Source organism: Oncorhynchus kisutch, linkage group LG20 (assembly GCF_002021735.2).
Source record: "Oncorhynchus kisutch isolate 150728-3 linkage group LG20, Okis_V2, whole genome shotgun sequence".
NCBI classification, from domain to species: Eukaryota; Metazoa; Chordata; class Actinopteri; order Salmoniformes; family Salmonidae; genus Oncorhynchus; species Oncorhynchus kisutch.
This window is the reverse complement of record NC_034193.2, coordinates 14,291,032-14,309,109: the sequence shown is the minus strand read 5'-3', so window position 1 is coordinate 14,309,109 and position 18,078 is coordinate 14,291,032. Positions and strand designations below refer to the sequence as shown.

The following is an 18,078-nucleotide window of genomic DNA, read 5'->3' as shown; positions in this document are numbered from 1 at the left end:
AATTCTCGCTTCTCTTTTTTCAGCCGCTGAAAATATCAGATTCCACCGGGGCTGTGGTGGTGTTTTGTAACGACAAACAATGTAGAGCAGTCGGTTATACAGAACGTTTATCTAGGACTAACTGTCCTCTGTATCAATGTAATTTTATCATCATTTGGGGGTTTATGTACACGGTAGCAGGCAGCACACACACTTCTTCATATACTTGGTACTCACACTTCCTGTTTCTATGGAAATGTCACAAAGAACAATTCCATTAAATAGGTCTTTCCTATCATTTCAAAAGACCAGGCCACGTGAATTGCTGTTTTTTTGTGGGCACAACACATTCCAGTTGTTGCCTGCCACCTCCTAGAACAACGAAGGCAGTAGAGATAGAAAATGGTGATCCCTTCAACACTGGCAACAGGAACACTGGATAGTATTAGCAGACAATGAAGAGAACGCCTTAGTTTCCTGTGTTAAAGAATCAGTGAAGGACATTTGATGCACAGATCCCCAAGTAATGAATACGCTCAATAGCACAGCACTGCCCTTGAAAGTATCTGATCATACTCACACTGAACAGCAATGGCACCATTATTTTTGGAGAACACGGCTTAATGTTTCCAAAACAGAGGTCAGTCAAATGTACAGGGCTTGTAGTTAGTATATACAACCACTTCATTATCCCACTCATAGGTCGCCTAAGCGAGACCGTTGACATGGTTTTCTCAAACTTCTGGCATCTTAAAAGCAAGCTTATTTACACACAGCAGTAAACATTTCCCGACGTGGAGAAAACCATAATGACCTAGAGGCTTTGCACACCAGCTCACACTCACAGGGTCATCCCGACTCAACCTTCTTTTCCATAGCTGGCAGTGCTCATGATCCATTTCTACTTGAAATCAGAAAGCATTTATATACATCAAAAACATTAAGATGAATTCTTGTTTATATTGGTCATCGTCATCGTAAAATATGAAGGTCGATCACAAATCAGGTATCTCACACAGAGACAAGAATGAGACTTGATTGGATTTATGTGAAGTTTATAACACTAAGATAAAGGGCAGTTTACACATACAATAACAAACAGACATCTAATTTGTATGAGCATAATTATAACCTGTACAAGTCTTTCTATTTTACACCGTGGGTTGTGTATTCTCAGTGCATAGCATTACACACAGAGCAACTGTTGAACAGCACAATAGTATCCGAACAGGCTGAAATGGAATAAGGCTGTTTTTTTGTGTTTTTTTTTTTAAAGATTGAAAATAGAATGAGTTCTAGCCAACATACCTCTGCACAAAATTAATCCCAGGGAGAAAAAACCCAAACAAAACAATGGAGTGGCGGGAGGGAGGTAGCCCCGCCCACTTCTTCAGGTAACACCTCTTGATTTATTGCACCCCTTCCATCTGAATGCATGACATGTTCTAGAACAGTATTTAACAAGATTTCATCCCCTCCCCCCTCAACTGTAAATGAGAGGCAATGTGTGGCAACCACAGGCATCATTATAACATATTGCACAAATCAGCTAAAAACTAGTGACAAAACTTAACCTACACACTGGCACCGATAAAATTATTTTACTTTGTTTTTAAGCTGAACCTTGTGTATGCTGCCTGTGAACTCCACAAGTTTTAGCCCGTGCCAAAAGGTTCCCCTAGGAATTTGTACTTTAAGGTACTGTGGTAACATGTTTTGAGAATTGGGGCTAGAGATGTCTAGGGTATGGCCTGTGGCCTTAAATCCAGCACCAACCCAACATCATGTAAAAATGGCATGTTTCTATGTTTTGCAGCAAAAAAAAAGAAAAAAAAAAAAGTGTTTCCAATGACATCAGTGTGCATCATGTGACTTTAACCAATTATGAGTAGGCATTGCCTGCTAATTGGTTCATGTCATTGGAAACTCATCGTCCTCTAAGCTTTCCAATGACATTAACCAATTAGACAAACCTACCTATAATTGGTATATAAAAAAAAATTACGATGCCACGATGCACACCGATGGTGTCGTTAGAATTTAAAAAACATTTAAAATGTTAATTTTTACTACTAAACATAGAAGCGATTCACGTGTTGATGTTGGGGTGGTGCTGGAGATGAATGAAACATTCAGAAATGTCTCTTAAACATACGCTCCTTAATATTGAGGCCATTGAATAGATTGACATTTCAGCTGCTGAACATCCAGATAGTATATTTTTTTGCCCGATAGGTTACCTGCAGTCTTTACCAGAAAACACGAATATCGTCAAATAGTTAATTCCATTTTCTTTTCTCCAAAATTTTATTTATTTTCTTTAAAAAAAATAAAAAACGGTCAGGACATTTTCAGTCAAAGTAACAAATTGTTGTTTCTATGGGGGATGCATGAATACAAGATTTAGGTACACCTAGCCATTTTAATCCACCGTCCTTCACTGATTGCAAGGCTTTGTTTTACTAAGGGGAACAACGGGTGAGGAGACTGATTCACTGACTGAGACCCTGCAAAACCCTGTAACAGTGCAAAAGTCTATTGCTCTATTAATAGTAGCTTTAAATAAGTACTTTAACTATCAAGTCAGTGCTTGGGCAGAATGGTAGATTTCAAAGCAATAGCAGAGAAAGCTGTGTCAACTTCAAGTAAGGCAAAGAACATCTCCCATAGGCCCCACCTTAAAGAACAAATAAAAAAAACAAAAAGAAATAATTATCAAGCTTACTTTTGGCAGGTTTTCAGTGATGTCATAAAATGTAAACAAAAAAAGTATTCTAGATGAAGTGTTCCTGGGTTGGCTAGGGGACACTTTACGATGAAGAGAAACAGACAAAAGAAACAGAGACACCTAAGGAAAGTAGTCTAAAAACAAGCCGAGATGAAACGGCATGTGCGATGGATTGTTGAAAAGAGGGAAGCCTTCATGTCAAGAGTACAGGAAAAGGCAGCTTACATCACTACCCTCAGTGCAGATTCCTGGGTCTGGCCCGTGGCATGCCACAGAGGCCAGGTGTTACAAAAAATTTTGGCATGCTGAAAATAAATGATACATATTTAAATATTCGCATATATAGGGCTCTTTATATTTCATAAGCAAGCACAAGACTTTGTCAAATCTGTAGCTGCGCTAATTTCATTCCCCAACGGAACGAAACCTGTTTTTGAAAAGGAGAAGGAAAAACGCAACGAAAAGGGAAGCAACCCCAACCAGTTAGGGACAGCAACTGCAGAAAAATGCATGTGGGGGTGCACATTAAAAAGTTCTCACACAGAAGTAGTGTATGCCACTGAAGCTACTTGCACCATAGGATAGGTACAGATTCTTGGCTCCGTTGTTGTTGGATCGTAAGCATGCAGCTTGGCAGTTTAAGCACCTTTTGTTAGATGTACAAGTGATCCGGATCTCATTGGGCCAAATACGATAAGGCTGCAAAACAAGTCATTCAAGGAGTAAAAGATCTGATGTCTCAAGAGGGGAAACAACCAACCTAAAGAGCACCTAAGTTCACATATTATCCACTCCTGGGTTGATCAAAACCTGCATTAAACACCCCTGGATCGGTTCACAGACAAAGCTGTACATTAAATCTCACTCTGTCGCCTCTGTCTCTTACCAAGCGTCACCTCTATTGGCCTTACTGAACATGTGTCAAGACTAGGTCAGCATCACCACCTCTGGTGCGTCCATGCACAGACTAAGATGGCAAAAAGTGCAGTGTGTTGAAAATCTTTCTAGAGACTGAGGGGACACCGACCCAGACGCACTAATGCAGGTTTGGAGACATGCTGTAGTACGGCATGTCATAACGTACACATTTGGAACAGATTACCCCTCTATAAGCACATTACACACTGAAAATGAATGCAAAACATGATAACATTGTCCTCTGTGATGATGGCCAAAACTGTATCCGGTTACTGTAAAAAAAAAAAAAAGGGGGTCGGGGGGGGGCGGCGACACCATGTACTGTATCATAAAACACAAGGCCATTCTAAATGGCTTGCCAAAAGACTGAAGTTATACCTGCAGATACCATGAAAATAAAGGATGCCATTTTTGACCTCCTGGCTATAAATAAAATCAGCTTTAGAAATCTATTTTGTTGTTGTTGTTGAAAAACATGGTATACAATTTATTAAACAACGATTCCAATAACATGCACACCGTTTGTCGTTTAACTATAGTGTTCACGTTATTGCAACACTGGCTTCCCTGCCGTTTTGTGTTCCATTTACCTTAACATAAAAACATCAACAATACATGGGACACTGGGTTTCTGCATACCTTGAACAGACATGATAGAAGGTATGGACATTGGTTAGATGTCATGTAGCTTAATAATTATAATAATAATCACAATAATAATCATAAGTCGACTGGAGAAATTCTAACATGCAGTTTACACTGCACAAACTCATGTGAGACCACCTGCAAAAAGCACAAGAAGCATTCACAGTAGACAGGATGGAAGGGGTGGTAAGTGGGGTGGTAGGGGCATTGTGGAGGGCAACGAATGAAGTGGGAGAAAGTGACAGAAGCACTGGCCTTGGTTCCCACAGGAGATGGAGCAGTGAAATTTATGATTTCCAATAAGCCTTTCCAATACCGGATCTCACATCTCCTGATAGCGGAAATCTTCTTCTATAGGTCTTTGACACAAAAAGGTATAACACTACAGCTACTGAACCTTTTCCCACTCAACAACGGTGTCAATACTTTCCGGATGAACGAGCGGGGGAGGGGCAAAACATTTCAAAAGAACAAAGAAAACTTGGTCAGCATTGTTCCTAAAATTGGTGGCATATTCCGTGACGCAAATGTCCTGCTGCTGTAGGTTGGTGGGGAAAAAGGTTTTGCTTTTCAGTTTATATTCAAGTTCCTTTTTTCCCCTCTGAAAGGTATTTTTATTTTTTAATTGGTTTACTTCCCATAAAAATCTCACACTTTCGTTATTTGCGTGTGTTGATCTTCGTCAAACGGTTCGTTCTCCGGGTCAGAGTCTGTGGTGTCAGAGTATCGGTAATGGTCCGCCTCGTTGTCACTAACGTCTGGCGTTAGCGAGGTGGAAGTGCTGGCCTCAGAGTTGAAGATGTCCTCCACGGTCTTGGTAAAGTACAGCTTCACCTGGAGTTCGAGAAAATGTTATTATCCACAAACTGAAACACGCCCATGGATCTATACAACGGGGAAACATTTCATCTGAGCGAAGCGGCGAGAGCATTTGGTCACACTATTTGGATAATCCACCTGTAGATGCTCTACAGATAGTATGACCATCTGTTGATAAGCAACTGCTTGCTGATGTTACAGTTAGGTTTAGAATAAAGGTTAGGGTTAGTAGATAGACTGTAGAGCATCTATAGATGGACTATTCAAATAAAGTGGTACCGCGCATTCATCTTGGCACAAAACAGTCAAATATTTACCCCCAACCCCCAATCAAAGAAAGTCTCATTCACCTGACTGACCTTGAAGTTGGGGGAGAAGTATCGGTTTGCTTTATCCTTGTTGGCCTTGTCCAGGTCGTTCTTTGTCAGTGAGAGGATCAGGTAATCCTTGTCGTTGTCCCCCGTTCCTCCAGTTTGGTTTCCTGCCTGCTCCTTTGGTAACGTCGCCGTTGGTAACGTCTCCGTTGGTAACGTCCCGTTCTCAACCTTCTCAAAGTTCTCCTCTGGTCCAGGGACAAAGAAGGTATTCACCCAAAAGTGAAACATCTTGTCCTGATGGAAAAATACATGCGGGGGGGTTGAATAAAAGGCTAACTTAATGATAACTCAGTTACAAAGTTACAGCATCTCAGTTACAAAAGCAGTTACATCATCTCAACCGCAACACAGGCTATACTCCAATCAGAACTCGTGTTTAAGTTAAATCCCGCATATAAAAATCAAGAACCACAAGGCCCATTACCTTCTTCATCATTTTATTCTGTTTGTGGAAGAACTCCACCTTGATGTCTCCGCACACGGGCAGCGGCTGGGGGAACTCGAAGAACACATACTTCTCCTCCTTCCGCGTGTTCACCGGGTTGGACGTGTGGATCTTTACCTTGAGCTGGTACACCACAAACTGAGGATCTGTGGGAGAGCACAAGTGAACACCAGTCACTCTCCTGGTGGGTGGAGAGACACAGTGACAACAACCAAGTACATATTATTTACATCTCGGTAAATTAGGAATGGAGGACAGAAAAGAAAAGGGCCAGAATTACATAGTACCACTGCCAGGAATATTAATGATAGAAAAGACAGTTACAGTAACATGCTATAAAGGGCCCTAAGAAGAGAAGAGTTGACCAAAACCAAGCTCATTTGAGGGAGTACTTCTGGTCTAGGATCAGTCCACTGAGATGGAGGGGGAATTGATAGTTACCTTACGAAGTTTAACACCACCAACAATCTACAACCTAGTTCAACAACACCACCTTCATCTACAACAACCTCCTAGTCAACAGGGAAACATTGGATGAAAAGCTGATCATTATTATTACCCCAGTGCCAATTCCCTTTCCTGAAACCATGTGGAATCTGCTCGCTCTTGTTTTTAACAGAAGTGTCCCCTTAGAAAGAGAAAAGGAGATTAACACAGAGTCCTGCAGCAGCCCTGCCTGGGCTTGGGTAGAGCTGGGTTATCAAGGCTATGTACAAATACTGTAGCATATAGATGTTTACAACCATTCATAAACAGATTCTAACTTACCATTTCAACATGCGGACAGCAACTTCCCATTGTCAAGTTATTAGGACCTTAACCAGTAGAACAATTATGGAACATCCCTTTATGCAATCATAATATTTATAGTAATGCATTTCCTAACATACAGGCCTTAATAAGCATCAACTAACATTTTCCTTCAAAAAAAGAAAACCGACAGAAAACATTTGTCATCGACTAATAATCATTTGAGGGGCTTTGGCGTTGAAATGAAAACCACTTAAATGCTTTGTGTTGTGCAATGGGAACACACCACATAGTGGTTTGTGTGTTCAGAATAGGGATAAAATAACAGGGATTGACATTAAAGCCAAAAAGACACTTGCCAATCGGCAAGTCCAGAGTATTTTTTGGTTTCCCCGAAAATGTAAATGAGCCATTTACAAGCAGAAGTACCATATATTGCCTGCCTAACACCTACACATAAGGGAAGAATCAGAAGACCAGTACTGGAATTCTTTTAATTTGGCTTGTTATGAGTTTTTAATCTCAGTGCAGGCTCTACTTGCCAGAATGCCATAAATTGTCCATCTTTCAGTTAAACAATGGGGTGGAAACAGAAAGATACTACCGGCATTCTTCTCAGGTTGGATGTTTTCACCTGTTTTTTGTATTTATTTTGTAAATAATCTGCCCAATAGGCCAACCTCAGAAGGCTGCTCAGTTCACTTGCCCCAGGCAATAGGTCAACCGACAGAAATATGGATTAATGAAGTGAAGAGGTTCAATTCCAGACACAGCTGACAAGACACCCACGTGCACATGGCTGTTGTATTGTAAATATGGTGATGGTGGAGTGGTGGCCTGAGGGGAACACGCTGAATGTGTTTGGTAAGGTGTTATGAAATGTAATGTATTATTTTAAACTGTATGTAACGTTCTTATGTTTCTGGACCCCAGGAAAAGTAGCTTCTGCCTTGGCAGCAGCTAATGGAGATCCATAATAAATACAAAAGAGCAGCCACTGATGACAATCACACAGAGTGGGGGTTGTTATAGCATAGCAGGGCTTGAAACTGCCAGGGACCTCGAAATACGATAATACCACAGTTCTATATGTATTGCGATTCGATACTGCGATTTGATGTTCCAAACATATTGGTCACTATATCTCTGCTGCAGAGATGAGACCATGAGAACATTTGTTTTAATCAGTGGTAATAAAAGTGCCAAAAACATGTTGGCTCACTATTTAAAAAAGACTGAGAACAAGCTATAGGATAAAATTAAAGATAGACTTTTGCCCAGTGTTTCCCCAGATTTATTTAGCAGCGGAGGGCTGCTGATGCTAAGTTGTTGCCTTCACTCCAAAACAATATGGTAAAACGTTCAACATAAATGTAAAGACGACTAAAAGCCAGATATAAAGTATATAGAAAAGATAATGTAGTATAATATTTTAAAATCAGATCATCTTTAAGAACCACCAAAATAAAAATCTAGTCAGGGAAATCTCAAATTCAAAAAATGTCATGGCGTGGGGCCCCCGATTGATAAAAATAATAAGTATATATATATATATATGACTCACTCAGTTAGCATAACATAGCAAAATGTGTAGAATCTGTGGCCAAGTGGAGGACCTCTAAAATATTGGGTCGGAGACAGCGCCATTGGCCATGCCCACTACCACGCCCCACGCTAACTTTGCCACCGCTGCTGGAAGCAATTCTATGGGAAACACTGGTTGCCGCAGGTACAGCGAACTAGCGATAGCTAACAAAACATGTATAATTATTGGAGTCAAATAATCAATATAATATACACTGAACAAAAAAACAAGTTACAGTTCATATGAGGAAACCAGTCAATTGAAATAAATGAATTAGCCCCTAATCTATGGATTTAACATGACTGGGCAGGGGCTCAGCCATGGGTGGGCCTGGGAGGGCATAAGCCCACCCACTGGGGAGCCAGGCCAAGCCAATGATAGAGTTTTCACCCACAAAAGGGTTTTTATTACAGACAGAAATACACCTCAGTTTCATCAACTGTCCCAGTGGCTGGTCTCATTCTATCCCGTAGGCGAATAAGTCGGATGTGGAGGTCCTGGGCTGGTGTGGTTACACGCGGTTTGCGATTGTGAGGCCGGTTGGACTTAATGCCAAATTCTCTAAAACGACGTTGGCTTATGGTAGAGGAATTAACATTAAATTCTCTGGCAACAGCTGTGGTAGACATTCCTGCAGTCAGCATGCCAGTTGCACGCTCCCTCAACACTTGAGACATCTGCAGCATTGTGTTGTGAAACAAAACTGCACATTTTAGAGTGGCCTTTTGTACACAGCACAAGGTGCACCTGTGTAATGAGCATGCTGTTTAATCAGCTTCTTGATATGCCACACCTGTCAGGTGGACGGATTATCTTGGCAAAGGTGAAATGCTCACTAACAGGAATGTAAACTAATTTGTGCACAACATTTGAGAGAAATAAGCTTTTTGTGTGTATCGAACATTTCTGGACTATTTTAAGATCCCATGAAACATGGGACCAGCACTTTACATGTTGGATTTAGATTTGATTGAGTATAATCACTAAATAATTTTGTGATATGTTATGTATTGTTTTTTTTACCCTCATCACTATTTGAAGTCTTCTGGCAATCCAGCGAGGTACAGTTAAAGTCGGAAGTTTACATACACCTTAGCCAAATACATTTAAACTCAGTTTCACAATTCCTGACATTTAATCCTCGTAAAAATTCCCTGTCTTAGATCCATTAGGATCACCACTTTATTTTAAGAATGTGAAATGTTAGAATAATAGTAGAGAGAATTATTTATTTTAGCTTATATTTCTTTCATCATATTCCCAGTGGGTCAGAAGTTTACATACACTCAATTAGTATTTGGTAGCATTTCCTATGAATTGTTTAACTTGGGCCAAACGTTTCAGGTAGCCTTCCACAAGCTTCCCACAATAAGTTGGGTGAATTTTGGCCTATTCCTCCTGACAGAGCTGGTGTAATGGAGTCAGGTTTGTAGGCCTCCTTGCCCACACACGCTTTTTCAGTCCTGCCCACAAATTCTCTAGAGGTTTGAGGTCAGGGCTTTGTGATGGCCACTCCAATACCTTGACGATGTTGTCCTTAATCCATTTTGCCACAACTTTGGAAGTATGCTTGGAGTCACTGTCCATTTGGAAGACCCATTTGCGACCAAGCTTTAACTTCCTGACTGATGTCTTGAGATGTTGCTTCAATATATCCACAGAATTTTCCTTCCTCATGCTGCCATTTATTTTGTGAAGTGCACCAGTCCCTCCTGCAGCAAAGCACCCCCACAACTGTGCTTCACAGTTGGGATGGTGTTCTTCGGCTTGCAAGCCTCCCCCTTTTTCCTCCAAGCGTAACAATGGTCATTATGGCCAAACAGTTATTTGTGTGTCATCAGACCAGAGGAGATTTCTCCAAAAAGTACAATCTTTGTCCCCATGTGCAGTTGCAAACCATAGTCTGCCTTTTTTTTTTTATGGCGGTTTTGGAGCAGTGGCTTCTTCCTTGCTGAGCGGCCTTTCAGGTTATGTACGGTAGATACTTTTGTGCCCGTTTCCTTCAGCATCTTCCCAAGGTCCTTTGCTGTTACTCTGGGATTGATTTGCACTTTTCTCACCAAAGTACTTTAATCTATAGGAGACAGAACGTGTCTCCTTCTTGAGCGGTATGACGGCTGCGTGGTCCCATGGTGTTTATACTTGCGTACTTTTGTTTGTACAGATGAACGTGATACCTTCAGGCATTTGGAAATTGCTAGCAAGGATGAACCAGACTTGGAGGTCAATTTTTCTTCTTCTTCTGAGGTCTTTGCTGATTTCTTTTGATTTTCCCATGATGTCAAGCAAAGAGGCACTGGGTTTGAAGGTAAGCCTTGAAATACATCCACAGTAACACCTCCAATTTACTCAAATGATGTCAACTAGCCTATCAGAAGCTTCTAAAGCCATGACATAATTTTCTGGAAATTTCCAAGCTGTTTAAAGGCACAGTCAACTTAGTGTATGTAAACTTCTGACCCACTGGAATTGTGATATAGTGAATTATAAGTGAAATAATCTGTCTGTAAACAATTGTTGGAAAAATTCCACATCATGCACAAAGTAGATGTCCTAACTGACTTGCCAAAACTACAATTTGTTAACAAGAAATTTGTGGAGTGGTTGAAAAATGAGTTTTAATGACTAATCTAAGTGTATGTAAACTTCCGACTTCAACTGTGTAGGCTGCCTTCAAACAACTGGGAACTCTGAAATGTCCGTGTGTAAATGACAACTGAGAACTCGGGTAAAAAAAAAAATATATAATAATCATAAATAAATAAAAAAAAGGTCAGACTGGGAAAACCCTTTTTTTAGCAGTCTTCGGAAACTTTCTAGAGCTCCGACTTTCTGACCTGAAGATCACGGACGTCATGATTTGACCTTGTCCGCCCCCCCCCCAACTGTCTTGAACGCACGAATAAAACCCCTTATTCTCTGATTATACAGCCAAGTCAAATGACCAGTGAGCCAAGCAAAATAATAGCAGGGAAACCACACAATTCTGACGAGCATAACCGTCATTACAAAACGGTACGTTCCACTGTGGTTAATGTCAGCTTTGCATGGAGCAAAGGGCAAAAAAGATCATGCAACATCAAGAAGCAAAGCTGTGCAAAGCAGAGGACGGAGGCAGGACAATGAACTGAAGCTCACATTGTCAAAGTGTGAAAGCCAGTAGCACACAAGCCCAAGGTCAGGAGGATACAGGAAAGAAACAGGATTGAGACCAATGACGAGGAAATCACTTACGACACGTTCCGCCACTGAACATGGGCACCGTCTCGAACACCATCTTGTGGAAGAGCAGAGCCACTGGTTTGTAATCCAGCTGGTTCTTGAGAAGGTGGCTATAGTAATAGACATAGCGCCTCTGGCTGGGGATTGTCACTCCCTGAATGGGAAAAGAGAAACACTCAAGTTTTTTTACTCCGTCTGTAAAGAGGACATTTACAATTTGAAATATCAAATCATGACGACAAGCCTTTATAGGAGCCTCACAAATGTTCAAGTCAGGAAGATTAGCGTTAACTCAAGCAACTATTCATAATGTATCCTTCAATTAAGATAATGATTCGAGATATACTAGAATCAACCACGACGACCAGGCCTATGGTGTGGAGTTGACGACTATCATCGTAATCCTCCATTTAACCCTTATGTTACCAGCGAGGTACGTTGAAAATGGCCTGGGGAAGAGTTAGAGGGTTGAATGATCTAAATGGATAATGGGGATGATCTGTTTCCAAGACAGTATGGCTGCGTTTACACATGCAGCCCAATTCTGATATTTTTTCCCACTGAACAATTGGTCTGTTGACCAATCACGTCAGATCTTTTCACATCAGATCTTTTTCAGAGTTGATCTGATTGGTCAAAACACCATTTAGAGGACAAATATCATAATTGGGCTGCCTGTGTAAACGCAGCCTTAGAGGGCCAGACTGGAACAATAAAATGTACCTTCTTATCTCTGGTCCTGACTTCTCCATAGAAGTCCAGAGCTTCTTGTGCTTTGAGGAACTTGCCCCGGTGTAACAGGTAAGCACAGATCATGACACCCGTACGTCCCTTTCCAGCTTTACAGTGAATCGCCGCCACGTGATTGTCATCCTCACTTAACCACTGGTCAAGATCTTCGCAGAACGGTTTAATCAGCTCCAGCTGGGGGGGATTGTGATCCTCAAACGGATATTGTGCAACTGGAGACAGACGGAGAGAGACTGAGCTCAGTTAGATAATGTCACACGTGGGTTTTTAGTTAAAGATTGATTCATTCAATGACAGCCTGAATGAAAGTGATGTTTTCACTGTAATGTCTCACCTCTGCAATTGAATTTGGATGCGTCATAATGTCGCTCAGCACACCTATAAAGGGACAAACAAAAATGTTGCTGTAGTAGTGGACTACAAACGGGAGCATTCTTTCATTTGTACAATCGATCTGTCAGCATACAGATTATTTCAACGACTGCAACCTCATGAATTCCACACAGATTCAGCCAACTGTTGAATAATATATCCATTGTGTTTACTGAGCTCTCTCTACTTCTCTTAATAGTTAAGATGATTGTTATCAATGAGAAACCTGTGATCCTTAGTATCTTTGTAGCTCACAGTTAAGTCAGTCAGTGCCAGTCTACTAGGTAACGACTTCAAACTGAGGAAAACATGGTTGTAAATTCCTTTTCCAGGGCAAAACTATACCAAACGGTTACCATGATATGATTGTTCTGAAACGTCATCACAATGCCTGGGCCTATCCACCAAGAACCACTGGGCCCTGTATTAAAAAAATTATCTGGATTTCGCCTATCCGATAGGATTAGACGCATAGCAATAGAATAGACAAATCATTGCTTGAATGGGGACTCCCGTTCTATTCACTCAATTTCTATGCATTTAATCCTATACGATAGGCGAAATCCAGATAGACAACTGATGACTTAAGGCAAATAAGAGCTACTGTGGTTTACATTCTAAAACAGAAAGGCTTTTCCTCCTCCAGGGCTATATTCCACAGACATTTTCTGCATTACATCAGACAACTTTGCAGCACAGCAACCGCTGCTGACCATACTGCATATGCACAGGCAAAATAGACAGATACCAGGGTACTCACAGATTATAGATCTTGTAATGATTTTTGTGCTTAGAGTCCAGAAACCTGAGAGAGAGAAGAGGAGAATTACTTTTCCATCCAGAACACATTTTTAGCTAATTCTGATCCAACTTACCTTCCAACACTAAACGGCCCTCTAAATCACATTCTTAAAACAGAGCATAATGCCAGAATGGCAGACTGACGGCCTCTCAGACAAGCTAAATAATACGGTGTTACAACATTGACTATCAGCAGGGTGTTGGTCGTTCAGGTTGGTTCACATATCTAAAAACAGCAGCTTCTGGGAAATGAAAAATACATTTTCCCCTTTAACTTTTCCAAAAGCCCACACCTATGAGTCTATATCCTCAAATTATTTGTTTTATTTGTGACATGCGCCGAATACAACAGGTATAGATAGACCTTACCCAACAACGCAGTTAAGAAAATAAGAGTAAAGAAAATATTTACTAAATAAACTAAAAGTGAAAAAAGTTACAATACCGAGTCAATGTGCGGGGATACAGGTTAGTCCGAGGTAATGGAGGTAATATGTACATGTAGGTAGGGGTAAAGTGACTATGCATAGATAATAAACAGCAAGACGCTGTTAAGGAGCCTTTTGGACGTAAACTTGATGCTCCGGTACCGCTTGTCATACGATAGCTGAAAGAACAGTCTATGACATGGGTGGCTGGAGTCTGACAATTTTTAGGGCCTGCGTAAATTGAAGGAAATTGGTGCGCAATAAAATAAGTAGGGTCAGGTTAAGTTCACAGGTGGCTTGCAGGTCACTCCTTTGGTTTCAGTTGACACATCAGGCAAGCCTCTGAAGCTGGCTCAACAGCATGCATTTCAAACATTATATTCAGTCCGACCTCTGTCGCCCATATAATGATAAACAGTGAGAAAGGATCAGGGATTCCAAACTGTAAAACATGTATAATAATATTAATGGTGGGGGATATTTACAATGTAAACTTAAACTAAAACCAGATAAAGTATTTAGAAAAAATGAATTGAACTATAACTTTAAATAAAGTCTTTGAGAACTAACATGCCATGGCAGAATATGTAGAATCCCTGGAAATGCGCTTTTAAAATGCTAAAATATAACTCAGCTCCCTGGAGAAATTCTGAGATTTGTTGGAAATTGGCTTACATTACAGGGCCCTCTAAAATGTTCAGCCTCGCCAACTGCTCCCACAGGGTTTGGTTAAGGTAGTTAGGACAGGTTAACTACCTGCGTGTTTTCAGTGATTACCTTTTCACTCTCATTCCAAGAAACCCCTTGTTTATTTTTGACAGGGACGTCGACATGCACATTTAGAAGTACTTACCGTACTACATCATCAATGTTGTTTCTGTAGACACCCTCAAGTCTTTCAGCAGGAAAGCCCATAGCAATTATGTTCGGATAAATATCTGAGCGCAGGAGTCAAGGAAACCAGGAGGTTGGCTGCTTAAAGGTCAGAGACTAAAGAAAGGAATTACATACACCTAGGCCAATACAACAACCACACATACAATTGGTGTACAATGCAAACAAACAGCTCTTTGATATGCCCAAACACAGATGGCTTATATCATAGCTTACATCAGACATGCATTGCTTATCGTGACAGATCAATCACGGCAGAGAAGTATGGACAACAGGACAGAGCCTGGGTAATATAGACCAGACCCCCCCCACCCATCCTCCTCACCTCTTCGAAAGAAAAAGCATTACATCACTCACATCATCAATACAGGTATAAACAAAGCTCAAGTTGCTCTAATTTACGCATGCCTTTTCACTTGGGAAATATATCCAAGCACACATTTTTTTATTTAAGCATACAAAGATTCCCTATTTGGTCAAATAATTCATCAGAATTGGCTACTACTATATGAAATGCATACAAAACACGATCTCTAAATTATTCTTCCATGTTTACTGTTCATTTACTGAAACCCAGGCCGTCTTGTCACACACTTACGTATCCTGATAGTGTATTTTACATTTGAACTGGCATAAAATCACAATGACGTCATGCTCCAAAAGTACCCGAGACTACTGCAATGACAAATGCACTGGTCAGCATGAGCAGAGCCTCACTGTTCCAATCAAATAAATAAATCAACTGAATGGGATCAATTCAATTTTCACAGAACATAGTTCTCTCTTGGTTGGACGAGGTCTCTTGAAAATGAGAGGTTATCTCAATGAGACAAACCTAGGTAAAAGGTTAAATAAAATAAGCCTGCCATTTCCAGCAACACCATTTAGCAGAATAATTGTCATATTCGTAATAGCACAGTTAAGATCTGGTGGAGAGGCATTGTTGCCGATGTGAAATCTCATCACTATTTTAAAACCAAACCCTAGAACTGGAGAGGAATCATTACATAACAGGAACAACCATGGCTACACTGCCTTCCCGAACACTGCCACAATGACCGACACAATGACTGGCACAATAGTTCTCTCACATCTAAATATGTTTGATGGAACAAGGTGATTTAGCTATAATCCCATGTTTCGCTCATACATGATCTAACTCAAAAAATACTTACGTTAGGCAAACCCAGTTCTGTTTTTTTATTTGTATAAAATAAAATGCACAGCGCTTCCTGAGATCACTGAACCTCAATCAAAGGGTCATAGCCACAGCAAAGAGTAGTTCACCAATTGAACTGCAATACATTACAACTAAACATGCCTATATTGTACAACAGTACTAAGCCACACTTCCTCCCTCCAATTATCCTCATAACCTTTAACTGGCTTTTAATCTATGCATTCTACATGCACCTACACTTTCACCATTTGATTGCATACCTTGCAAGGTTAGGTGACGCATTTCAATACCTCAAATCAATACAAACATGCTGAGCTCATTAAGCTAGACGAAAAAAGTTCAAATATCTCAAGACGACCAAACCAATAATTATGTTCATTCAAGCACATTGAAATTGGCACATTCCACTAACTAGATAGCGCTATTATAAATCGTATTAATAAGCTACCATTTCCTCTCACTCTGATAATGACTCAATGCTTTTAGGTCTTTGTCTGGCTAGAAGGAGGACTGATTGAGAATATAATGTGAATCTGATCCATTATAGCTTGTTACATTATGTAGGCCAGAGGACCTTAATAATGCGTCGCAAAAAGGTTGATCTCTTTGTTCCCCATCCAGGGGAAGCTAACTATATATTAGCCAACTAACCGGTGACATATTCTGTTGACATCAACCAAATAATTAAGACAACTTATCAAGATCAATTAGCTAGATATAACGTTTACTACCACTACATTAGCCAGCTACGTTATCCATGATGTTGAATCTCTCGTTCAGTTATCATGATGATGATGGACGTGCAAACTACTAGCTAGCGAAGCTAACGTTATGCAAGCTATGAGATTTATCTAGTTATCAAGACTCTGCGTTTAGTTTCACAGGTCACACACACCGTTGTCAAATACTGTAGCAATTTAGCAGAGTAGGTTAGCATATAACCTGGTTGCTAATTGACCTAGCTAGGTAGTCAGCTAGTTGACCAACCAGTGACGAGGGAGCGAACCAACCAACCAGACGTTCTGTCATTAGCTTTTCACAGCTTGCTAACTATATATATATATATATATATATATATATATATATATATATATATATATATATATATATATATATATATATATATATATATATATTTTAAATTAATGCTCACTGACTTCTGACTAACATTAGTTCACGTTAACTAGCTAATCATCTTTTGTAGAAAGGTTAAGTTACCAATCTAGGTATTATAGCTAGTTAGCAAGGTAACGTTAATAGAGACAGATGAACATAGTCAGACATAAAAAACTAGTCAGCTAATATTACGGCCATTCAACAAAAAGGATACAAGTCAAGTCCAAGTCAAACCCATCCTCCTGGTATCTCCTTTTGTTTCGGCTGACAATTTCCTTTATGATTGCAGCCATATCTGTCACAGGAGTCTTTAACGTTTTTATATTAAGAGAAAGTATTGTTGTTGCCTTTGTATGAAATGTTGCCAATATTTCTCCCTCGCAATCCCGTTGGTGTCAAACGTTGACAGCTAACGTGAGTTAGCTAAGCTAGCCGTGCTAGCTAGAATAGCTTCTGCTGCTGCTGGGTCATAAAGGAGGGCCTCTCTCCGTTCCACCACAGGCCCGGCTTCCCAGATCCCACAATTTGACACAAAATCCTCCAGATGAATAGGTGATTAATTATCCAGCCCTCGAACCGTTGTATTTTAAGAGCGTACCAAGTATCTGATTTGGCCAAAGGCGCCGTGATTATGCCAGAAATGCGGAGAGAAATCTCCCCGACGTTCCTTGCCCAGAATAGTGACTGTGACACACACTCGATCTCTGCACACACGTAGCTAGATATGGCTAGCGTATCTAGTTAGCATGTCAATTCTTCAACAACAAAAAGAGAACTCATCCGACAAAACGATCCACGTCGTCGGAACTAAAAAAATATGACAGGAAATTGACAGCCTCCACCTTAAACATAGCTAACAAATCTGTGTAATTATATTACTCGCCCGCACTTCTTCCCTGACACGTCCCTTTCCCTACTGACTCGTTCCTCTCGCTGCTCTCGCAAACTTCCATGATGGCTTCCGCTCCAATTGAGAAAGGCTACGATTGGACGTAATGTTATGCCGCAGTGTAAAATAGTTCTTCAAAAACATCTATCCGGCGAAACGCGATTAGGACAACACGTAAAC

At 40.5% G+C, this 18,078-nt stretch overlaps 1 protein-coding gene across 4 annotated transcripts; it reads right to left on the bottom strand.

Annotated features, from left to right (window-relative positions):
• Nucleotides 1–1,017: 1,017 nt before the first annotated feature.
• LOC109865358 (phosphatidylinositol 3,4,5-trisphosphate 3-phosphatase and dual-specificity protein phosphatase PTEN-like) lies at nucleotides 1,018–17,992 on the bottom strand. Of its 4 annotated transcripts, none has more exons than XM_020453462.2 (10): nucleotides 17,224–17,991; nucleotides 14,673–14,757; nucleotides 13,351–13,395; nucleotides 12,553–12,596; nucleotides 12,192–12,430; nucleotides 11,481–11,622; nucleotides 6,471–6,539; nucleotides 5,891–6,057; nucleotides 5,440–5,700; nucleotides 1,018–5,104 (listed from the first exon to the last, which is right to left on the bottom strand). In XM_020453462.2, exons 1-10 carry the CDS (start codon nucleotides 17,300–17,302, stop codon nucleotides 4,919–4,921), a joined length of 1,317 nt encoding a protein of 438 aa, XP_020309051.1. In that variant the 5' UTR covers nucleotides 17,303–17,991; the 3' UTR covers nucleotides 1,018–4,918. The 4 variants fall into 4 exon arrangements, with proteins under 4 accessions (XP_020309051.1, XP_020309052.1, XP_020309053.1 ...); XM_020453463.2 differs by having other exon boundaries at nucleotides 5,449–5,700; nucleotides 17,224–17,990; XM_020453464.2 differs by lacking the exon at nucleotides 6,471–6,539 and having other exon boundaries at nucleotides 17,224–17,992.
• Nucleotides 17,993–18,078: the final 86 nt, after the last annotated feature.

Coding starts and splice junctions, on each gene's coding strand:
- LOC109865358 (XM_020453462.2), bottom strand. CDS start 17,302: ATGGCTGCAATCATAAAGGAAATTGTCAGCCGAAACAAAAGGAGATAC. Junction 14,758..17,223: donor GTTTGACTTGGACTTGACTT/GTATCCTTTTTG, acceptor TCCTGCGCTCAG/ATATTTATCCGAACATAATT. Junction 12,597..13,350: donor CATTACAAGATCTATAATCT/GTGAGTACCCTG, acceptor GTCCCTTTATAG/GTGTGCTGAGCGACATTATG.